This window comes from Halichoerus grypus, chromosome 14 (assembly GCF_964656455.1).
Source record: "Halichoerus grypus chromosome 14, mHalGry1.hap1.1, whole genome shotgun sequence".
Lineage (NCBI taxonomy): Eukaryota > Metazoa > Chordata > Mammalia > Carnivora > Phocidae > Halichoerus > Halichoerus grypus.
This window is the reverse complement of record NC_135725.1, coordinates 63,595,251-63,620,935: the sequence shown is the minus strand read 5'-3', so window position 1 is coordinate 63,620,935 and position 25,685 is coordinate 63,595,251. Positions and strand designations below refer to the sequence as shown.

General features: G+C 37.1%; 1 protein-coding gene across 4 annotated transcripts in view; it reads right to left on the bottom strand.

Annotated features, from left to right (window-relative positions):
- INVS (inversin) overlaps positions 1–25,685 on the bottom strand; it is a 159,775-nt gene that overhangs the window by 117,920 nt on the left and 16,170 nt on the right. For 3 of the 4 annotated variants that reach the window (XM_036074130.2, XM_036074134.2, XM_078061516.1), the window contains exon 3: positions 16,323–16,489. In XM_036074130.2, the coding sequence (XP_035930023.2) occupies positions 16,323–16,489 (167 nt within the window). The remainder of the gene's footprint in view (positions 1–16,322; positions 16,490–25,685) is intronic. The other variant, XM_078061517.1, reaches the window with a different exon arrangement.

Sequence of the window (25,685 nt, the reverse complement as noted above, 5' to 3'; positions counted from 1 at the left end):
AGTTTAAAAGGCTCATTCTGGCTGATGTCACGAGCACAGACTGCAGGGGGCAAGATGAGAAGCCAGAAGGCCAGTTAGGAGGCCACTGCAATAATCCAAACAAGGCTCCTACTTAATCCAATCCAAGATGCTGGTCGTTATGACCAGGGTAGTAAGTAGCAAAGCAGGTGTTCAACAATGGGTGACTTCTGAATAAATTTTAGTACGTAGAGTTGATAAGATTTGCTGATGGACATCAGTCTCACACAAGACAACAGGCCTTTGCATAAAAAATGGGCACCCAATACATGTTACTTAAATTGAATTCTCTACCTGGCAGTTCAATTAAAAATGCTATGTCTTGAAGCAAGGGAACTGTGTCAAGTCAAAATTTTAAAAACCAACTTAAGCAAAGACTTTGGAGTCAGACAGATCTATGTATTGCCTTCTCACTCACACTCTTAATGAAAAATTACTCAGGCTCTTTTAGTTTTGGTTTCTTCATCTATATAATGTGATATTCTATGATTCTCAGCTGGGTGAGAAAAAGGAGGAGAGATGTAAAACACAAGAGGTAAAGTTAAGAACAAAAAAAAATCTTAGTCCTGAATTAGAATAGGAAGTGACAAAATGACATTTTTATTAAAAAAATAGTTCCAAGCAGTGACCACAGTAAAGACTTAGAAATAATCACCAGCCCTGTAAAAGTGAGAACCCCTAGACTCTAGATTATGGTCTCCAAATACTTTTTCCTGCTTTCAAGAACCATGGATCCTTGGAGAAATGGTGGATTCCAGGTCTGGAGTATAAAATACAGAAATTATGAAACTAATGTAACACTGTATGTTAACTATACTGGAATTTAAAAGCTTAATAAAAATACAAAGATGAACCTGGAATATTTGGTCATAGCAGATAGCAAGGAAGCTATCAAAAAATAGGATCATGTCAAAAGGATCCAGGAACCAACTTGAAGGACTTCTCATAACCAAAGATGGAGTCATGTGAATATCAATTAGGGATAATAATGTCAATGAACTGATATGGCAACTATGTTAAAATGATACCAAAAGTATCCTGTGCCTTGTTCATGATGATACTAAAAAGGAAAAAAGGAAAAAATTAATTGGTCATCATGGCAGGACATATTTCCTTATTTTGAAAACTGGTAAATAAAGAGAAAGAATCAAGGATTAAGTCTTCCTTTTTTGTATCAGTGAGTAATCAAATAGTAGATAAGGGGAAATTTCCCGCTGATGAATTATCCAAGCAAACAATTGTAGAAGGGAACAAGTTAACTATACCTAGAGAGAGAATCAACATGATCTAGACTGAGACCATTAGTTTGGACTGAGACATCAAGTTAGGGAAGGAGTTAAGCCACAATTACAAAAAACTGCAAGAAAAAAAGAGAGCTAGAGGAGGAATCCACAGATTTAGAAAGCCTTAAAAGACAAAAACCAATGTCAGTTTATAACTTATTTGGATCCTGATTCCCAATTCAAACAAATGTAAATAACCAAACAAAAACATTTATGAGACAATTTATAATTTGAACATGGCTGGACTATTTTATGATACTATGATATTAAATAGTTCTTGTTAAATTTTTAGTATTACAACGATCATATTTAAAAAGAGTCATTTTCTTTTGTTTTTCTTTTTATTTATTTCTTTTAAAAGATTTTATTTTTAAGTAATCTCTGCATGCAACATGGGACTTGAACTTACAAACCAGAGATCAAGAGTTCTATGCTGGGATGCTTGGGTGGCTCAGGCGGTTAACTGTCTGCCTTCAGCTCAGGTCATATCCCAGGGTCCTGGGATGGAGCCTCACAGCAAGTGCCCAGGCGGGCTCCCTGCTCAGCAGGGAGTCAGCTTCTCCCTCTCCCTCTGCCCCTCCCTCATGCTCTTGCTCACTCTCCCTCTCAAATAAACAAATAAAATCTTAACAAACAAAAACAAAACAAAACTGCCTAGTATCCAAATTCTTCCAGCCTTGTCCTTTGTGATTCTCCAAGGGAATGGTGTCCTGTCGCGCCTTATCTGCTCTTTCATCTTGGTGGCCAAGGTCTCGCTGACAGATTACCTACTTTCCTCATCACCACAACTCAGCATGTTTTGGACTCTAGGTTGCCTTTAGCTCCACTGGCTGGGATACTGCCCATGATTCCTGGGTGGGCTTTCTTTCATGTTCTTCCCGTCCTAGGGATGTCCTCAGCCCCACACACTCCAAGTCTAGCTTGTCCACTGTCAACCGCATTACAGGTTCCACTACTGACAGACCCGTGCACAAGATTCTACACTTTTCACTCCAGGAGGTCATTTTAAAATATTATATAAGAATACTTCTCATTACTTTTTATAGCTGCACAGCACTACATCATGAGGACATACTCTTTTTATTCAACCAGTCCTCTAACAGGACATTTCCCTTCATGCTCTCAATCACAAATAATGCTGCAGTTAAATAGCCTTATGCATACATCACTTCATATTTTTACCAGTGTATGCTTCTAGAAGTGGAAATGTTGGGTCAAAGGTAAATGCATATTCTGGTTACTTTTGCTGGCTACTGTTGAGTTTCCCTTCATAGGGGTTGTACATGTTTTATTCCCTTCAGCAACAGTTTTGCCCCAGAGCACTCTCAAACTTTTTGACTTTTGCCAACCTGGCACATGAAAAACATCTCATTGCAATTTTAACTTGCATTTCTCTTGTGATGAACAATGTTGCGCATATTTCCACGTATTTCAGGGCCACTCACATTCCCTTTCTTGTGAACTATCTATTCATATCTCTGGCTCATTTTTTATAGAATCATTGGTCTTTTTCTTCTCCGTTTTATGTCTTAGGGCTATTAACCCTCTGTTAGTGACATAACTTGCAAATATTGTTCCCAGTTTGTCTTTCTTCTTTTTCTTTGTTTATGATGTTTTCTGCAGGTAAAAGTCTTTCTTATTTCTATGTAGCCAGCATATTTATTAATCCTTTCCTATCCCTTCTACATTTTGATTTATAGATAGGTTTTCCCTGCTCTTAGATTATGTACTGTAAACCTTCATGATATGGTAAATGCTTTGTAATATGTACACACATTACCATTCAATTAAATAACAATGTAAAGTCTGCACCTGTGTGCGCATGTAGATATATATACACAAACTCGCATAGATTGTATTAGTTCACAATCTGCACAACATTGACATGACCAGTTACGTACATGGTTAGAAGTTTAGAGCCATTACTTCAAATTCATATTTTAGCTCAAATTCCTAACAAATGGTTTGCAAAGAATCAGTTTGATGAATGACAAAGAGACCAAAAGGATTTGAATAAAAAATTTAAAGGGATATAAACCATGTCTTCTGAAATCTAAAACTGTTTGAGATAAACAGAATATACTCAATAAATTTCTTGAAAATGAGTAGTTTTGTTGTTGAAATGTTAACTTTATGATGATTCAGAATCTGAAAGACTTTAAATATTTGGACAAAAGTTGATTTTAATATTTCAAGATGATAGTGCAACATGATATAGATTAAATACTAAAAATGTATTTGGTAAATGAATGAATGAATTACTCACCAGAATTGGAGTGGTGAACAAGTGGATTCTGATAGAGTAAACAAAATTTTTCAAGGGGCCTAATTACCACTGATGACACAGTTTAGACAAGTATAAGGAAAGAATACAACAATCTTTTAAATTGATGAAGTTAATTTTAGTAGTAGTGTTTCAGTGATTAAGCTTTTCTGCAGGCAGGATCTATTTTGATATCAAAGATTAGGATGAGACTTCTGGTGACTCATATGGGGGAGAGATGACAACTATACTGAATGACAGACTCAAGAATCAAGAGGACCTCCAAAGGTTGTATGATGAACCCAATTCAATTCACCAAGTATTAATTATTTGTTAAGTACTAGGCACTGGAAATTAAAAAAATATGACTATCACACTCTTGCTGATATTTAGATGTTCATTGTTGGTGGGGAAATAAAATGTATAAACAAATATATATCTTTCGGTGGGATAGGTGATATAACAGTGGTTCAATATACAAGGTACTGGAGGAACAAGGAAAGGAACGGTAAACTCTACCTAAGTAAGTCTGGCAAGTTCAAATAAATGAGTAAATATGGATATAGTAAGATGCTACATTTGGGTCCAAAACCATGATATGAATATAGGATTAGTTTAAGCAGTAGTAAGCATAAAGCAAAATTAGAAGGTTTTTTTTTTTTAAGATTTTATATATTTATTTGAGAGAAAGAGAGTGAGCAAGTGAGAGAGAGAATACAAGTGGGGGGGAGAGGCAGAGGGAGAGGGACAAGCAGACCCCTGCTGAGCAGGGAGCCTGCTTCCAGGACTCCAGGATCATGACCTGAGCTGAAGGCAGATGCTTAACCGACTGAGTCACCCAGGCATCCCAAAATTAGAAGTTTTATTTGAAAAATTTTCAATAGGAATCAACTGCATTTGGTTGCCAAAATGATAATGAGGAAAATCATGGTGTACTCTGTGCTCATCAGACTGGCATTGTATTCTATTCTAGGTGAGGGATTTAGGCAACTATATATATGCATATATGGTGAAAGGGATCAGGATGGGAAGGAGACTTGAGAGCATATATGAAGAAGGAATAAAGACATAGATAATAATAAACCTGCAGAAAAATTTTTTCGCTGGGCTAGGATGATTATTTTATTAATATATATGTCAGATCATGTCACTCCTTTCCCCAAAACCCTCCAATGCCTGCTCATTTCATTCAGAGCAAAAACATATTCCTGAAAATGGCCAAAAGGCCCTATAGGATCTGGCTACCATTTCTGTCATGTCCTCATTACCTACTGCTTCCCTTGGCTCACTCATTAGAACCATGCTAGCCCTAGCTCCATTGTTATTCCTCATATATTCCATGTATGCTGCCATTTTGAGGCCTTTGTTCTAACTGTTCCTTCTGTCAGGAACAAAAGAAAGTTCTCTCAGCCATTCACATGGCTAACTTCCTCACCTCCTTCAAGTCTTGTTTCAAATGTCACTATCTTAATGAAAATTATTTTGATTACCTTATTTAAATTTACACCCTGCTCTCTCCAGTCACCTCCTCCCTGGCTTTCTGGATCCCCCTTACTTTGGCATTTTGATTATATTTCTGTTATTATATTAGTAAATGATTATTTGGGCTTTGTAAAAGCTTAACAGTCAAAGGAGGTATAAAGAGCCCTATGATTGGTCATAGGGAAAACGCTGTGCCTAGGGGCTGACAATATTCATACTGTAAGAATAATAGACACCCTGATTCCCTCTCATTCTCTTTTGAACAGTAAAATATAAGTAGGTAAAAAAACAATAAGAGAAAATTATACGAACAAATACAGTCCTATGGCATAAGGAGGCAATTATCAAATTAATGCTCAAATTTCCTTTGGAATTGATGTTAGACACAAAATTAATTTTTAAAAGTTTAAATGAAAAGTAAATGGATCTGAAGTTCCTTTTTATCAGCTGTAAAAATATTCACTGGCCCTGTGCCCAGAGTTTAAAAGAAATCAGCATGAGTCTAATGAAAAACAAGCTGTAGGTCTCAGGGAAATTCAATATATACTCTTTCTTTTCCTTTTAGCTTTTGATTGGTTTCCATGGGAATCTAGGCTTGTGGGGATCTCTAATCTATTCATAGAAAGCAGATGTTTGTATTTTCATGACTTAGTAAAACTGGGGGTCAGCGAAGAGATAAAGATGATTAGAAAATGACCATGGTTATAGGAAACAGGAACATGTTCAAAACAAAATTCGGTGAGCCACATGGATTTTAAAATACAATCTGTAAGGCTACTCTGCTGTGTTTGAGAGGTGTCATAACATTAAGGTAAAATACTGCACTTAAAAGTGGAAGCTCTGGAGGCATCTGGTGGGGGCGGGGGGGGGCGCTCAGTCAGTTGAGCGTCCAACTCTTGATTTCAGCTCAGGTCATGATCTCAGAGTCGTGAGATCAAGCCCCACATTAGGCTCCATGCCCGGTGTGGAGCCTGTTTAGGATTCTCTCTCTCCCTCTCCTTCTCCCACTACCCCCTCCCTCTCTTTAAAAAAAAAAAAGAAGAAGTGGAAGTTCTGAGTTTAATTCTGAATCTGGCCCATGAGAAGGAAACCCTTAGGTACTTCTTTGGGGGTTTGACTGGGAAACTGGATTTGGGAATGACACTAGGCCAGAAGAATCATAAGACTGAGAAAGTAAGCCTCCAGAAAGTACTTAAGTTTTCTTTCAGTGGAGCATTATTACGAGCACTGAGCTGGGAATCAGAAAAGCAAGGTAATTCCTGACTCTGTAAGTATCAAAGTGACCTAGAAGAATTCAGTCAAACTATACCTCAGTTTACTTATACAGAATAGATAATATTTAACTGTTCTGACTGCTATAAAGCTGCTATGGAACTAAATGAATGGTTTTTTTTAACTGGAATTATGTTAGAAAAATTCAAAGTAGTGATTTCAATCAAGGTTTGTTAACATGTTCTTCCTTGTCATTACAAATTTCATCCATGCAAGTAGACATACGTTAACTATCATGAAAGTATTAAAGACAGATAGGTTTTGGTTTCAATTCTCAGATTTGTTTAAAAGCAGACCAACTCTGGATTTGGTTGGAATGCTCTTGAATATATAATATTATATAATATATAATCCTAAATATCTGAAACTAGTTTCTAGGGACATCTGGGTAGCTCAGTCGGTTAAGTGTCTGACTCTTGATCTCAGATCAGGTCTTGATCTCAGGGTCGTGAGTTCAAGCCCCAAGTTGGCCTCCATGTTGGGCATGGAGCCTATTTAAAAAAAGAAAGGAAGGAAGGAAGGAAGAAGGAAGGAAGGAAGGAAGGAAGGAAGGAGGGAAGGAAGGAAGGAAGGAAGGAAGGAAGAAACCAGTTTCTAAACTGGAAAACCAGAGGGCAGGTTTAGAGATAATTTCTAAATACTCAGAGGACAAACTTGAAGCTCATTTGGAAACCTCAGAAGTTGGAATATACTGAAGGATTCTTTAGCCTGGGACTTTCTGCCTGCCTGGAAAAGGCAGCCTAGCTAGGGTTGAAGTCAAATGGGGCAAACTGTAAGAGTGTCTAACATAACTCATCTCAGTCCAGAGATTTCTTGAGAGATCATTAACATTCCAGAACATAAGGGTCTCATACACTGAGACTTTCCTACATTTCTAAGTAATGTGGGCATCACGGATGTCTTTTGGTGCCTTCTTTTAGGAGCATATCAATGGCCAAAACCTCTTTTGTTTACTCTTCACATATTTACTGGCTAAATAGTTTGTGGTGGAGCGGGCACTTATTAAATTATTTTAAAATGAACTAATGAGTGAATACAGCCACAGAGAAGCCCAAAAGTACCTACTAAACACCTCCAAGTGATTTTGATGCATGCTCTAGTTTATAGGGCTTTCCTAGAGCTCCTGGAAGCTAACACTGGGGTAATGTGACCAAAATGCTTCAAAGCCTAGGTCAGGAACTATTCTTTTTTTCTAAAAAGATTTTATTTATTTATTTGATTGACAGAGACACAGCAGAGAGGGAACATAAGCAGGGGGAGTGGGAGAGGGAGAAGCAGGCTTCCCGCGGAGCAGAGAGCCCGATGTGGGGCTCGATCCCAGGACCCCGGAATCACGACCTGAGCAGAAGGCAGACGCTTAATGACTGAGCCACCCAGGCGCCCCCAGGAACTATTCTTGATTCCATTCTTCCTTATCCTACCTACAAATAATACTCATCAAGTTCTGGAATTTTACCATTTTTTAAAAATAATTTTTAAATTGAGGCATAATATATTCATATATATAATAAAGTAGATAAATCTTAAGTATATAGACTGCTAACTTTTTATGTAATCAACACACAGATCAAGATATAGATCATTTCCAGCACCCATGAAAGCTTCCTTTATGCCCCTTTTTAGTTAATATCTATATATTGGGTAACCAAGAATCTGATTTGAATCACCATATAATTTTGCCTGTTCTTAAAATCTGTATAAAAAGCTGACTTCTTTTTTTTTTATAGCTGACTTCCTTCACTCAACATGATGTCTATGAAATTTATTCATGTGCTACAATGTATTAGTAGTCCATTATTTTTTATTGTGTAGTATCCCATTGTAGGAATACATCATAGTTTATTTACCCATTCGCCTATTAATATGCATTTGAGTGGTTTGTGCTACTAAGAATGTTTGTTATTTTTTTTTTAAAGATTTTTATTTATTTATTTGACAGAGAGAGACACAGCAAGAGAGGGAACACAAGCAGGGGGAGTGGGAGAGGGAGAAGCAGGCTTCCCGCCGAGCAGGGAGCCCGATGCGGGGCTCGATCCCAGGACCCTGGGATCATGACCTGAGCCGAAGGCAGACGCTTAACGACTGAGCCACCCAGGCGCCCCTAAGAATGTTTGTTATTATAAATAAAGCTATCGTGTACATTCTCATACATGTCTCTTGGTAGAATGAGGCACTTATTTCTCTTAGGTATTACTGGGATTGAAGTGTGAATTGTGGTGATTCTGTGTGTATGTGTGTGTGTGTGTGTGTGTGTTCAGCTTTGTTAGAGTCAAACTGCTTTCTAGAGTAGATTAATCAATTTGTATTCTCACTAAAAATATTCCAGTTGTTCCATATCCTCACCATCAATTGGTATTATCAGACTTTTTCATTCTAGACATTCAGATGGTTGTATAGTATCTCACTGTGGCTTTTAATTTGCATTTATCTAATTAGTAATGAGGTTGAACACATTTTCATGTGTCTTTTGAGCGTCTGTATATAATCTTTTGTGAACAGAGCTACATGTTTCAACATATACCTCAAAATCAAGAAATCTCAAAAACATAATTTAAAAAAGTAAGTTGGGGAATGACACAAATATAACACCATTTATATAAAGATTTTAAAAATGTGAAATAATATTGTTTATGGTTATATCCATATAAAGTAAAGGTAGAAAAATATGCCTGGGAATTGAAACCACCAAAATTAAGATAGATTGAGAAGGCAGCAAAAGAGGGGAATGGGATTTGGGAGGATAAATAGAAAACTTCAAGTGCATCTATACTGTTTTATTTCATTTAAGAAAATCTGGAAGAAAAATTAAAAAATATTCAGTTTTATCTCTTCTGGGTATTATGCACCTGAGTATTTTTTATGATAATTCTCTATTCTTATCTATAATTTTAAAATAATTAATTTAAACATCGGGATGCATGTATCCCTTTGAATTAGTATTCTGTATTCTTTGGGTAAATACCTGGTACTGCAGTTGCTGGGTCATAGGGTAGTTCTATTTTTAACTTTTTTTTTTTTTTTTAAGATTTTATTTATTTATTTGACAGAGAGAGAGAGAGCGAGCAGGGGGAGCAGGAGAGGGAGAAGCAGGCTCCCCACCGAGTAGGGAGCCCGATGTGGGGCTCGATCCCAGGACCCTGGGATCATGACCTGAGCCGAAGGCAGCCGTTTAACCGACTGAGCCACCCAGGCGCCCCTATTTTTAACTTTTTGAGGAAACGCCATACTGTTTTCCAGAATGGCTGCACCAGTTTGCATTCCCACTAACAGTGCATGAGGGTTCCCCTTTCTCTGCATCCTCGCCAACACCTGTTGTTTCTTGTGTTGTTGATTTTAGCCATTCTCACAAGTGTGAGGTGATATCTCATTGTAGTTTTGATTTGCATTTCCCTGATGATGAGTGATGTTGAGCATCTTTTCATGTGTCTGTTGGCACCCCAATGTTTATAACAGCATTATCTACAATAGCTAAACTGTGGAAACAGCCCAAATGTCTAATGACCGATGAATGGATAAAGATGGGGTATACACACACACACACAGGAATATTACTCAGCCCTAAAAAAGAATGAAATCTTGCCATTTGCAACAACATGGATGGACCTAGAGAGTATAATGCTAAGTGAAACAAGTCAGAGAAAGACAAATACTATATGATTTCACTCATATGTGGAATTTAACAAACAAAAAAATGAGCAAAGGGGGGGAAAAAGAGAGAGAGAGGCAAACCAAGAAACAAATGTTTAACAACTATAGAGAATAAACTGATGGTCACCAGAGGGGAGGTAGGTGGAGGGATGGGTGAAATAGGTGATGGGGATTAAGGAGGGCACTTGTCTTGAGGAGCACCAGGTGTTGTAAGTGTTGAATCACTAAATTATACACCTGAAACTAATATTACACTGTACCTTAACTATACTGGAATTTAAGTAAAAACTTAAAAAAATAATTAATTTAAAAAATAAGACAAAAAATATTCAGGTTTAGGCAAAGGCAAAAAGAGTAATGAGTAATTTACCAAGAAAGAGAACTGAAAGGAGAATTGGCTCAATTTCTTCATCCAGTAACAAATTGGACTAGACTGTCCTGAAGGGCCTTTTTATCTGTGACATCTACTGATTCCTAAAGAGTAGTTTGAAGTTTATACCTATACTGCAGTATGATGAATAGCAATAATATTGACAATCTACAGTCTTAGGAAGCATATTTCTCTACCAAGCAAAATGCTTTGTATCTAAGGAAACATCATTCCTAAAAAGCAGACAGGGAGAAGTGTATTATTCCATTTTATAGATGAAGAAACTGAGGCATAGAAGAGTGATATCTGATGGGAAATTAAGCTCACAGAGTCTTGTAAAATACTGCTAGCAAAATTATAAGGGGGTGGGATGGATAATGAAAAGGAATAAATATAACAACTAATTTACACTTCAACAGTTTTGAAGATCATACCATTCATAATAAATCTATCTGATGTTCAAATTTATTGATTCATTCCTTCATTCATGTATTTATTAAACAAACATGAACTGAGTCTTTTTTAAATGGCAGCGTTGTGCTAAGACTGGAACTAATAAATAAGACATAGCCTCTGCCTTCAAATAGCATTAGTTGGGTGGAATATAGATTAATAGTGGTAGGGAGGGAGTTAAATATAAGTATATATATGTATGTGTATGTACATATACACACAGGAATATAGACTTCCAGGGGACTGGGAGGTGGATTGTTTGGTGTGTTCGTGTATAAGTGTGAGTGTGTATAAAATAAGGGAATCCAATATCCTAATACTGTCACCTGGTATTAAAGTTTTCCGGAAAAGTTTTAGAGATATTCTACTCTTCTCCTTTAATTTTTATAAGTCATTAACATGGAAATAATATATCTTGAAAATGAATATTAAAATTAATATTCAGTTTTCATAGATGACTTGAGAATTCTGTGGTGAATTAAAAAAAAAACCACAACACAACCACAGTCTGAAGCTTCTTTAGTTTTTGTGTTTAACATGATATAATTTTTCAAAGTGGGTAGCCTTAATCTTCTTGAAGCCAAATTAATAACCTCCTGGAAGATTAAAAATGCATAACTATTAACATTTAGTAAGATTGCTAAGGCTTTTTTATCCTTGTTAACAAATAAATGTATCTGTGGAAGTCAGAGAAATAGTAGATTCCCTGGAGGAAAACATTTCTAACAATTAGATATCTTTTGTGAGAAACCCAGAAAAGGTATGACTGATTGCTTTCTTGGATTAAACTGAAGGTACAAATGAAAAACAAATTAGGTACAGATGTTCAGTATATTGAGATTAATTTTATTCTTGTGGGTACCATTTTCTTAGCTGCTTGGACTAACAGCAATTTGTTTCCAGAGTAGTGAAGACGTGTCAAAATAACTAAGCCAATCAGCACGGTTTAGTAAGTTTTTCCTATATATGTATTTTGATACTGGATAAATGTTTCTAATAAACAAAATGTCTAGCATTTGTATTAATAATGACTTTCTATATAAGTAACCCAAAGTGTATTCATTCATTCAACCAAGACATGTCAGACACCGTGTTAGATTCTAGGGGATTCAAAAATAAATAAAACAAGGCTCTTGCCTGGAGATCCAGTTTAGTGGGAAAGAGACAAGTAAGCAATAATTACAATACAAGGTAACGGGCTTCTAATGGAGACATGAACAAAATGCTATGGGAACAAGAGTTTTTCCTACAAATAAACCTAATGAAAAATAACATAATTAGTTCACTATCACAAAAAAGCAAAAACATAATAAATAACATATGGGAATGGCTGATCTTCAGGTCAGTAGTAATAAATGACTATTTACATGGCATGGCTGTTGATATTTTATAAAACACTCAGATGTATAAGGGAGACAGGCCAGCTTTAATTATCACTTTATATCTTTATCCATGATCTTTGTAAGCAACTTAAGAGCAGGGATCATGTCTTTCATCTTTGTATTCCAAGGCCCTAGCACAGCACCTGTTACATAGTAACAGTATGAACATATGTTGAACGAATGCATTCATGCACATACATATGAATATTGATGATTACACAAATAGCACACTTCTGAGTTCACAGATAACAGAATTAAGTGGGAGAGACAATACTTGAAAAGAATATTTGATATGCGATATATCGGAGAGGTTCACTAAACAAAGACAAATGGAAATTTAATAGGGATCAGCATGGAGAGTACTTTTTTACAGCAGACATATGTGATTCATTTTTTAATATTTCCTCTAGGTGTATAATCATGACTACATAGTAGACATTTGGCAACTACTTAATGAATGACCTGTTCTACCTCTACAATATATCTCCTGGATCGAACTCCTCCTCTCTATTGACCTGAACTGTAATAGCTTTCTAAAGATCTCCTCTCTCTTCCTCTTCTAAAAGAGCTTTAGTTGCCATATTCATCTCCCTAAAGTACTTTGATGGTGTAACTTTTATTTTCAAATTTCCTAAATAGCTCCCTTGTATTGGGACACTTTATTTAAAAACCATAATTAAAAACAAAACAAAACAAAAAACCATAGGAAGTACATAGTCCAAAAGCCTGGTACTGGCGCACAGCGCAGCACTAAAATGGCTAAAAATTAATGAGCTAGGTTGTCCTGGGAAAATTAGTTATTCATATGACTTAAAATATCAAATAACTAATGGACCCCTACACAAAAATCAACTTGTTATTTATTAAAGACTTATATTGGAAAGAAAATATAGGACAATTTTAAAACCATCTCTGCTTAGCTGAGAAACCCAGCTGTTGTTTACTGCCGGGTTTCTTTGAGCCTCGCCCGGCACCAAGCACAGTTTAGGAATCTACTAATGATTTGCAAGGAATTTGTACCCAGATTTTTGGGTTCCTTCTCTGTAGTTCCCTTCTCTCCAGGATTTTGCCCTTCCACGTTCCAGCCACTGCTAACACCAGACTCTACCTGTGGTTTCTCAACCTGCTAGGGTTGTATTCTTTTGCATTCCACTTTGGAAAATGTCTTAAAGGATACAGCCAGATAAATGTGGCCCTCATTTCCCATGCTTCTCTTCTCTGAATGATGGTAATTTCTTAGATCCAGCTTATGCTGACCATTCTCAATGCCTTCAAACAACGTATATATATTTTGTTCAGTCTTTATAAATGTTTTTGGCGGGTGAGTTATTCTAAAATAAGTGGTTACAGCCAGAACTGACGCCTCGTCATGAAAGTCTTTTATTGAATGCTCATTTTTCTTCCTTTCCTTTCCTTTCTTTCCCTTTCCCTTTCTTTTCTTTTCTTATCTTTTCTTTCGAGAGAGAGTGCACGGGCAAGTGCCAGGGGTGGGAGGAGGAACAGAGGGAAAGAGAAAGAATCCCAAGCGGACTCCACGCCCAGTGTGGAGCCCGATGCTGGGTTCGATCCCACAACCCTGAGATCATGACCTGAGCCAAAATCAAGAGTCGGACGCTCAACCCACTGAGACACCCAGGCGGCCCCCCCATTCTTTTCTATCTTTAACCATTCAATCGTTATTTTACATTGTGTTTCTAATGATGCCAATATTGAAGGTTTCTGAGGGAATAAATTTGTTTATTGTTTCTGCTGGCTCTCATTCGTGGTAGATCGCTTCCTCAAATATTTGGGGATCTTTCACTGTGAGATCTTGTTTGGTCTATGTAATATGGGGGAATCCTGGAAGTTTAGGGTGAAGATGTTTTCTCTAAAGAGAATTTGTGTTTGTGTCTGCTCAGAGGCAGGGTGTACTATAGACCTGGGACATATCTCCAACTATTCTTTGAGAATGATTTCTAGACTCTTCACAATCTTATTCCTGTTGGATCTATACTATCTCTGATTTTTAAAATAATGGTGCTTTTGCATAAAGCCCAAAATCAAACACAATACCCAGTTTTGATCTGGACAGAGTAGAGTACTAATGATTTATTACCACTCTTGTTTTGGAAATTCTACTAGGGCTAGTATAGCCTAAAGATACATTACCGCTTTTGGCAAATATGTAAAAACAATCCACAACACAGAGAAAGGGGGAAATGCGTAATTATCAGAGAGTCAAAAGACCATGAAACGTGTTATTTATGAAATCAGCTATGTAAATTGTGACATGTAAATCATAGTTCTATTTATTCTTTGATGCTGTAGAAAATCACAATTTAAAAAAATAAAGGAGAAACAAAAAGCAAGAAAACAATGCACTGCATCTTGTGGACAGACTTATAACTGACCCCTTCTCTCACCTTTCTGGTCACATTATACCTCTACAGAGATGACATACCGGAGGCTCACCAACTCAAACCCCCAGTTTTTTCACATGACCCACTTGATGTGAAGTTAGGGTCCTCCAACCTACATTTTTTTCAACTTGGGTTTTAAACCTAAATGAACCACAATGAAAAATCTAAAGTGTATCAAATTCATAACACTGAGGCTATTTCCAATCTGAAATGTTTACTTTTTTATGATAACAAGTTAAATAGAGTTACCCTTCCTGAGTGAATAATTTTAACAGCTGACAAGCCTAGGTGAAAGGTTATAAATACCTGGGCAGTAGTTAAAACCGAAATTGAAAATGAGGGAGATTTTTTAAAAATTACTATAATGAAAAGCAAATTCAAGTGCAATAACTTTGGGAATAACCTGACAGACCTAACTGGTCACAGCATGTAACTAACATATTCAGTCTTAATGTCAGTCTCTTTTTATGTATTCAACTAATGAAAGAGGTATTTTTCTAACCCCTCAATTAATCAGCTATATTTGGTTCACATTTTTTAATGGGAAATAACTCTAATAGTTTCTGCTGGAGCTAACTAATTTTTATTGCTTTTTATTCCAAAAATATATGTCTAAAGTAATAAAAAGGAAAATATCAGGCACTGGAAATATATTTTATACACCATAATTTTATGGGGGGAAAAATCATTTTCAGATAAATAAGTCTTCCAATAAATTTAGAAGTTTCCCATTTTAATTTTTTGATATATTTATCTTAAAAATCTCAGCTCTTAACAATGCCTTTAAAAAACCTGAAATCCTTTTTACTGGCAATATAGTTTTAGATTTTTAAAAAGTTGAAATACATTTAGAAAATAAATTTCTTTTATGCTTCTTAATGCCCATACTTTAAGAGAGACTGCAAGTTTTGGGGTTTTTTAAAAAGATTTTATTTATTTATTTGACAGAGAGAGACACAGCGAGAGAGGGAACACAAGCAGAGGGAGTGGGAGAGGGAGAAGCAGGCTTCCCGCCGAGCAGGGAGCCCGATGCGGGGCTCGATCCCAGGACCCTGGGATCATGACCTGAGCCGAAGGCAGACGCTTAATGACTGAGCCACCCAGGCGCTGTGAGAGACTGCAAGTTTTTGTTGTAAAAGTAATTAATACTTGTCAGGGGAAAATTTTTAAACAGTAAAAAGTACCAAAATTCATACACACTACCAATATTAAAACACAACCACTATTACTATCTTAGTGTTGGGGTGCCTGGGTGTCTCAGTCAGTTAAGCATCTGCCTTTGGCTGGTCCTGGGATCGAGCCTCATGTAGGGCTCTCTGCTCAGTGGGGAGTCCGCTTCTCCCTCTCTCCCTCTGTGCTTTCTCTCTCTCTCTCTCAAATAAATGAATAAAATCTTTAAAAAATATATATATCTTAGTGTTTTTCTTTCTGGGCTTTGCTTTTCCCCTATGCATAAACTGATTTGTAATAGAGTTTAATCATATTATACATAAAATTTTGATTCTTTTTCCTTGACTTAACCTTAGATCATAAAATGAATTCCATTGCTCAAGGAACTTGGATAAATGAATGGAGCCACTGATGATTATCTATATTTTATTCTCTGCAGTTTAGACTGTTTTTAGAGAAAGCATATGAAACTAAAAGTCACATACTTGTGATTTCTTTATCATCTGTCAATTGTATAGTTCCATTAATCAACTTATAAATACCTCACAAAGGTTTACACTTCAAAGTAATTTAACTTCTCACCTTTTGAGCTGCAAGATGGAGGGCTGTTCTCTGGCTGTGGTCAGTTTTATTAACATCTGCTCCTGCCTTCAGAAGAGCATCTGCACAATCCAATCTGTCAGCCAACACACAATACATAAGTGGTGTCCTCCCAAATTGATCTTCTTTGTCTTTAAGGGCAGAGTTTCCTATGAGTATAAGAAACAGATAGTGATATTTGATAATTGCTGTTGTTATTACTAATATAACTAGGAGCTACATTTACTAACTTTATTAGCAAGCTCTGTGTTAAATCATGAAATATATGCCACTTTTATTTACCCTATGAAATAGATATTACCATCCCCATATTATAGGACACTGAGACTCAGTTAAGTAACCTGTTTATATTACACTGAAAGTAGGTGGAGCTAAAATTCAAACTGATAATTGATTCTAAAGGCCACATTCTTTTTTTTTTTTTTTTAAGATTTTATTTATTCATTTGAGACAGAGAGATACAGAGAGAGAGAGCATGAGCAGGGTGAGAGGCAGAGGCAGAGGGAGAGGGAAAAGCAGACACCCCACTGAGCCAGGAGCCTGACGTGGGACTCGATCCCAGGACCTAGAGATCATGACCTGACCCAAAGGCAGACGTTTAACCATCTGAGCCATCCAGGTGCCCCAAGGCCATATTCTTAACTACTATATGTTATGCTGAATTAATATTGTGAGATATGGACCTACTTATTTTCCTCACTCACTCCTTTCTTTTATAGATTAAACGCTAAGCATTGTGGTATGTTTTTATGAGAGATACAAAACTGAATCATGATTGGCTTCCCATTTTTGACAATATGGAGCAAATGCATACTACCCTGATTCTCCTGCTAATTACAACTAAAAACCCCAGGCAAAATACATGAAAGGTGGAGAAAAGAAGGCAAACTGTCTAGGGACTATGGGACTCAGAACAACCTGATGGTGAGTTCTCTGTCAGTCTGTCTTTCTTTTCTTTTTTTTTTTTTTTCCTCCTAAATACAGTCTGGGGGTTAAAGTAGCCCAAAACCAGAAACACCAAAGAGTAGATACAAAATTCCCCAGGAAGCCTGCTCTCTCCAGTCAAAAGACTGGGAAGAGGGTAGCCCTTGGAGCGCTTATGCTTGGCTCTACTCAAAGCACATACAATGAAAGAAACTGCACCTCTTTTCCTCCCCACTGGGCACAGCAGAGACTGTGGGGAGGAGCCCTATAAACCATCATGTCCTGAATTAAGCAAAGGATAGCAATGAAGTAGTATCTTACCCCTTCCTGACTAGAGAAGCAGGGAGGATTATGGAGAGGAGGCTGGAGAAAGCAATTCTTTAAATTGGTGCATGAAGTCATAAACAACTCTGAAAAACCCTTGTGGAAACTAACCAGAATCAAAGTAGCAAAAGTTTTGAGAATTGAACTATGGGTGGAATATTGCCCAGGTTCTAAATTAGCTTGGGTAGCACATAAGTAGGGCAGACCAGAAGAGCTGTGAAAAATAACTTCACATTAGAACCACAGTCCACAAAACTGGAACAGAAAGTTCATTCTAAGCCTAAACAGATTGGCAGTCTATTAAATAGAAGATTTAAATAGGATCCAGAGTCTCATAACATAATACACATAATGTCCAAGATACAATCCAAAATTATTAGACAAACCAAGAACCAGAAAAACATTAACTTAAACCAGAAAAAATGATCAACAGACACCAATACTGTGATGATAAAGATGTAAGAATTATCTGACAAGGATTTTATTTTATTTATTTATTTATTTTAAAAGATTTTATTTATTTGAGAGAGAGCACAAGTGGTGGGGGGGAGCAGAGGGAGAGGGAGAAGCAGACTCCCCACTGAGCAGGGAGCCCAATGCGGGGCTCGATCCCAGTACTCCAAGATCACGACCCGAGCCGAAGGCAGATGCTCAACCGACTGAGCCACCCAGGTGCCCCTATCTGACAAGGATTTTAAAGCAACTATAATAAAAGTGCTCCAAAAAGCAATTATGAACATTCTTGAAACAAACGGAAAATACAAAGTCACAGCAAAGAAAGATAGAATATAAAGATGAACCAAATGAAAATTTCAGAATAATAAGCATTTAACAAATAAGCAAGCAAATAACATAACTAAAATAAAAGCCTCACTGAATGGAGATGACAGAGGAAAGAATCATTGAATTTGATGATAGACCAATAAATATTATTCAATCTGAACAGCTGATAGAAAACATAGAAACAAAAAGAATCCACAGAATCTCAGGGCTCTCTGGGACAATAACAAAGTACCTACCATTCATGTCATCAGGTTCCAGAAAGAGAAGAAAAAGAATGAAGGGCTAAAAACATATTTGAAGGAATAATGGCTGGAAATAGTGCAAATTTGGTGAAAGACACAGACCTACAGATTTAAAAAGCTGAGCAAAACTCAAAACAGAATAAACCTCTAGAAACTTATGGTACGTCAATCATAATCAAATTCCTGAAAACTAAAGAAGAAGAAAAAAATCATGACAGCAGCCAGAAAGAAAAAACACATTATCTATAGATGAAAAACAATTCAAATAACAGTGTATTTCTCATGAGAAACTATGGAGTCCAGAAGGCAATGACACAACATTTTTCAAGTGTTGGGGGGTAAGGGTGGGGATGAACTGTCAACCAAGAATTCTATATCCAGTGCTTGCCTAGGACTGGGGAGAAGGGGAGGTGTTAAAGGGGTCATAGCTAAAGGGGATAGGATTTCTTCTGGGGAGGGGTAATTGTTCTAAAATTAATTGTGGGGGCACCTGGGTGGCTCAGTCATTAAGCTTCTGCCTTCGGCTCAGGTCATGATCCCCAGGTCCTGGGATCAAGCCCCGCATCGGGCTCCCTGCTCCGCGGGAAGCCTGCTTCTCCCTCTCCCACTCCCCCTGCTTGTGTTCCCTCTCTCGCTGTGTCTCTCTCTATCAAATAAATAAATAAAAATCTTAAAAAAAATAAAAATAAAAAAAATAAAATTAATTGTGGTGATGTTTCTACAACTCTGTGAATATACGAAACCCATTGAATTGTACTTTAAATTGGTGACCTGTATGGTATGGATGTATGGAATCTCAATAGAGCTATTACAAATAGCCCCACTACATATAATTTAAAATGGAATACTAAAAACATTCAAGAAATTCAGAGAAGACAGGAAAGAGGAAAAAACAGGAATGAAAAACAGAGGGAAGAGTAAACACATAGTAAGCTGGAAATCTTAAATCTTAACATTAATAATTACATTAAAGGTAAATGATAAAAAACACACCAATAAAAAAAGAGATGGATAAAAAAAAGATCCAACTATATGCTATTTATAAGAAACTCACTTGAAATATAACAAGTAGGTTAAAAGTAAAAGAATGAGCACAGATATACTATGTAAACACGAATTAAAAGAAAGCTGATTAACATCAGATATTAATATCTTATAAAATAGACTTCAGAGCAAAGACAACTACCAGGACAAACAGAAACATTACATAATGATAAAGGGATCAATTCACCAAGAACACATAACAATCCTAAATGTGTATGTACTAAATCATGGAGCTTCAAAACACATGTAGCAAAAACTGATAGAATTGTATGAAACATTTGAAAAATTTACAATTATAATTGGTAACCTCAATACTCCTCTCAGTAATTGCTTGAACTGCTAAAATGAAAAGCAGCAAGGATAGAAAAGAACGGAATACCACTATAAAGCAGCAGGATATAACTGATATTTATTGATCGTGTCACTCAATAACAGCCAGATATGTAATCTTTTAAAACACTGATGGGACCATTCACCAAAAGAGACCATATACTGGTCATAAAACAAGCAGTAACAGATTTAAAGAAGTGAAGTTATACAAAGTATATTCTCTGACAATAATGTAATTAAACTAGAAATCAATAACAGAAAGATAATGGGAAATCACTGAATATGTAGGAATTAAACACCACATAGATAATCCACGAGTTACAGAGAAAATCTCAAGGGAAATTAAAAAACATAATTAAATGAATGAAAATAATAGTAGTGTTGTAAGGTTCCTACTCTACACATGAGGGGGCTTGGAAGGAAATACACAGCATTGAGTACTTGCATAGCAGTAGAACAACAGCTTCAAATCAATGATCTATCCTTCTACCTGAGGACACTAAAATAAGACCAAATTTAATCCAAAACAAGCAGAGGAAGTACATAACAAAGATAAGACCAGAGATCAATGAAATTAAAATTAGAAAACACTGGAGAAAAATCAATGAAGCTAAAAGTTGGTTCTTAGAAAATATCAATGAAATTGATAAATCTCTGATCAGAGTGATCATTAAAAACAGAGCAGACAGAAATTTCCAATAACAGAAATGAAAGCAGGGACAACACTATGGAGCCTGAAGTCATTAAATGGAAAATACGGGAATATTATAAACAATTTTATGCCCATAAATTCAAACTTAAGTTAAATAGCCGAGAGAGAGAGAGAGAAAGAGAGAGACATAGATGAATAGGATAGAATTGAGAGTACTGAAATAGACCTATAAAAGGATATGATCAATTGATTTTTGACAAAGGTGCAAAGGCAAACCAATGGATAGTCTTAAACAGATGGTACTGCAAAAACTGGAATTCATATCCAAAAACAAAAAATGAAAAAACAAGAAACTCTCAACCTATACTTTTCATCACATATAAAAATTATCTCAAAATTAATCATAATCTTAAATGTAACACCTCTATAACTATATAAAACTTTTAGAAGCAAAGAAAAGTGACAATCTCTGTGACCTTGGGTTAGACCAAGATTTCTTAGACATGATACCAAAGAACAATCCATTTTAAAAATTGATAAATTGGATTGCACCCACATTAAAAATTCTGTTTGAAAGAACTGTTAAGAAAATAAAAAGACAAGCCACAAATTGGGAGAAAGTATTTGCAAAACACGTATCTGATAAGGTCTTTTACCAAGAATAAATCAACAAAACTAAAAGGCAACCCACAAAATGGGAGAAGATATTTGTAAATGACATATCTTATAAAGGGTTAGTATCCAAAATATATAAAGAACTTATAAAACTCAACAGCCCCCCAAAAAGAATTCTTACAAGTAATAAAAAGACAGATAATGATGGGCGCCTGGGTGGCTCAGTCGTTAAGCGTCTGCCTTCGGCTCAGGTCATGATCCCAGGGTCCTGGGATCGAGCCCCACATCGGGCTCCCTGCTCGACAGGAAGCCTGCTTCTCCCTCTCCCACTCCCCCTGCTTGTGTTCCTGCTCTCACTATCTCTCTCTCTCTGTCAAATAAATAAATAAATAAATAAAATCTTTAAAAAAAAAAGACAGATAATGAAATTAAAAGATGGGCAAAAGTTTTGAATAAACATTTCACCAAATAAGCATATGAAAAGATGCCCAATATCATTAATACAGAGGGAAATGCAAATTCAAACTGTAATATGATGCCATTACGTATCTGTTGGAATGGCTAAAACAAAACCAAAACTGAAAACAAACCTGACAATAGCAAATGCTGGTGAGGATACAGAACAACTAGAACTCTCCGACATCACTGGTAGTAATTCAAAATGGCACAGTCACTACAGAAAACTGTCAGTTTCTTATTAAATTAAATATAAACATACTACCTGGCCCAATAATCTCTTTCCTACGTGTTTACTCAGAAGAAACAAAAGCAAGAAAGCTTAGATTCACATAAAAACTTGTATTTGGATTATCTCAAATTTATCTCAAAATAAATGGAAGCCTCATTCATAATTGCTAAAAACTGGAAATATCCCCATTGTCCTAGTGGAAAATGACAAAAGAACTGTAGTCATCCATACAGTAGAATACTGCTCAGTAATAAAAAGGAATGAACTACTGATCTACTTAACAAGGAAAAATCTCAAATGCACTTATGCTAAGTGAAAGAATTCTGTTTCAAAGGATACATATGGTATTCATTTACAGCACATTCTGGAAAAGGTAAAACTATAGGGAGAGAAAACAGACTAGTGGTTATCAGGGGCTGGGATGTGGGGAGGGACGGATTATAAAGGGACACAGGGAAATTTTGGGGCGTGATGGAACTTGCCTGTATCTTGATAGTGGTGATCACATGACTACGTATTTGTTAAAATTAAATAACTGTACACTACTAAGGATTAAGTTTACTGTATTTACTGTATTACACTTCAGTAAAGTTACTTAAAAACAACAAAAAATAGGGGCGCCTGGATGGCTCAGTTGGTTAAGCAACTGCCTTCGGCTCAGGTCATGATCCTGGAGTCCCAGGATCGAGTCCTGCATTGGGCTCCCTGCTCAGCAGGGAGTCTGTTTCTCCCTCTGACCCGCCCCACTCTCATGCTCTCTCTCTCTCAAATAAATAAATAAAATCTTTAAAAAAAAAAAAACCTCCTACCATGCACTCTAAGTGAAAAAAATTTGCTACTTTCATCACAGACAATGATCAGGTATTCATATATAAGTTGAGGGTAATATAGAAGTTGAAAATGAGGGAAGCCAGTTACTTTTAAGGTGCTTTGGCATAAACTCTGCTAATGCAGGAGGAAAACTGATCAAATGAAATATTTTTAAAGGGAAATATAAATGCTAGGGGAAGAAAAAGAAGGTGCTGCATTTCTCTCTGAGTTGTTTTGTGCCTGAAATTAAGCTACTGTGCTAGCTCTAAATATTTGAATATATATTTAAATCTTGGGTGTGATAGGACCCAGAAGTACTTTATAGTTTCTTAGATAACTCGCTTTGCTGATCCATGTTCCCACGTATTCTGGTAATAAATCAAGAAAGGTCATTGCTCTTGAAATCTGAAAGAGCCTGACAATTTGTGTGTAACTCCTGGAGGGCAGGTATTCTTTTTCAGAGTCTCGTTTTGAAGATGGAGGCAAGCTCTGCATTTGATTCAACATATCTGATAATAGAAGCCCCTGTGTACAAGTCTTCTGAGCAGTAAAACAGTGCTAGCTATTATTCCCTCCACAAGGGCCTCTAATGTCTAATCCAGAAGACTCTAGAGATTCTATCACTGCATTTATAGATAAGGACTCATTTAAGCCCGAACTCACTAATAAAACTAAAACATATTACAGGTAGAGCATGTTCCTTTTATCATGTGAGCCCTTCTGGAGTCAAAATGATACTTGCAGAGACTATGCAGTAATAAGGCCAGTCTCTAGTTGTCTTTCATGATGAAAGCACACTCTCTACCGGCATTTTGTCTGCCCGTGTTGAGCAAAGACAGTAGGACCTAGGATTAGCAAGACGATGGTGATTCATATTTAATTACTCATTGAAAACTTTAGTGAGGGAGAAGATTTAGGATCTGTGGTCACAAGAACAAATGTTGAGAAATGGGAGGCAATCATCACATACCGGGATAATCCTATCTGATTAGGCTTCTTAGGGCCAAAGTGAAGTCAGCACCATGGGGTTAATAGTAACTGCACCTCCTAGGATACAGAACTTCAGGCCAATTGCTATGCTTTTCCCAAGTCTTCTGTAAGGTGCAGGGAATTCTAGCCTTCTCTTCAATCCCTGAAACACTTGTTTTTGGGTGACTAGTATTACACTTCCCGACAGAGAAGATTTAATTGGGTTCTGTCACCACCATCCAATATGTTAGCCTTGCCTATATGGCAGAATTTGTGTATTTGAGGATCCTGAAAGCATGTCTCCCCTATTTATGATGAGAAAGCCGGCATTCAGCCTCATTTGGGTCCTGTTGTGAGTTGCTTTCGGGGGATAGTGGCTTTATGGCTAGTTTCTGAGTCAGGGGAGTCCTATCAGGTTCTGAGCTTCTTGGCTAAAAGAGAGTAACTGAGAGAGGCCTTTACTTACCTTTCCTACCCCCTTCCTTAGTTCCCTCAATTATAACATTTAGCCAATACCATTCTGGTCTGCACAACAGCTGATTTTGACTTTCAAGTGAAATGATTTCCCGTTTGGAAGCATGTGGGAACTGCAACACATTGTACAAAGGTAGGGCTTGGGATGTAAACGAATCTCACTGGACGGCAGTGCACTTGAATTTGAATTCCTGTCAGGAGCAGCTAATAGAGAAAGCAGCTGGCTAGTGTGCTGTGTTGTTTTAATTATTCTGGCAACTGTGGAGATAGCCTCTAATCCATGACCAGTTGGTGCTTGCTTAACAGGGGCTGGCGTTCTGCATGTGCCCAGCCCGAACACAGCTCCGAGAGCTGAGCTGGAGCCATGACGGGAAAGCCACTGCCCAATGCGTGCAGTTATTTTAAGGCTGGCTGAAGCAGAAGGGTCTGTATGGTTAATGGGCTAGTATGTGCAGAAACCAGAGCTCCAACTTAGCAGTTAGAAGACATGACTGTCCCTTCCGGTGAAAGCTGCGCCAGTCCACACGTGAGCTACTGCACGACGAGCCAATCTAGCCTTCTTTACTAACCTCTCCTTTGCTTGTTCTCAAGTGTTACCTGCGTGTGGCATCAGAGATGTATTTCATCTGCTTTCGCCCACTTCTTACGTCACACCTTCTGTATTGTCACAATCTTGGGAAGGCATCTGTGGTCATTTAAAAACGATTTGCTTAGGGGCGCCTGGGTGGCTCAGTCAGTTAAGCGTCTGCCTTCGGCTCAGGTCATGATCCCAGGGTCCTGGGATCGAGTCCCACGTCGGGCTCCCTGCTCAGCGAGGAGCCTGCTTCTCCCTCTCCCTCTGCCTGCCTCTCTGCCTACTTGTGCTCTCTATCTCTCTGTCAAAAAAAATATAAATAAATAAATAAAATCCTAAAAAAAAAAAAATCCTGTTTAAAAAAAACCACAAAAACGATTTGCTTGTTGTTATAAAGGCAATGTGGGAACAATGGAAAGAGCATGGGATTCAAAGTCAAATAAATTGGTTTGAGTCTCAGCTGTGCGTTTACTGCAACTGAATTTCTTAACTTGTGAGTCTCGGTGTCCTGACATATAAAATGAGAATTATAATAATAACAAGGGACATATTACATTTTGAGGTCACTTGAGATTTTACAAAATATTTTTACATTTTATGTCATTATAGTTGTTGTTGGCATCTTAAAATAGCATTTATACTCATTGCCTTTTTTTTTTTAAGATTTATTTTAGAGAGAGAAAGAGGGCATGAACAGGGGGAGGGGCAGAGGGAGAGGAGAGAGAGAATCCATAAGCAGACTCCCCAGCTTAGCACGGAGCGCAACTCAGGGCTCGATCCCAGGACACTGAGATCATGAAATGAGTTGAAATCAAGAGCCAGCCTTTGATGGACTGAGTCACCCAGGTGCCCCTATACTCATTGCTATTTTGAAATTATCATAGCTGTTAGGTCTTCCATTAGACCTTGCTATTTA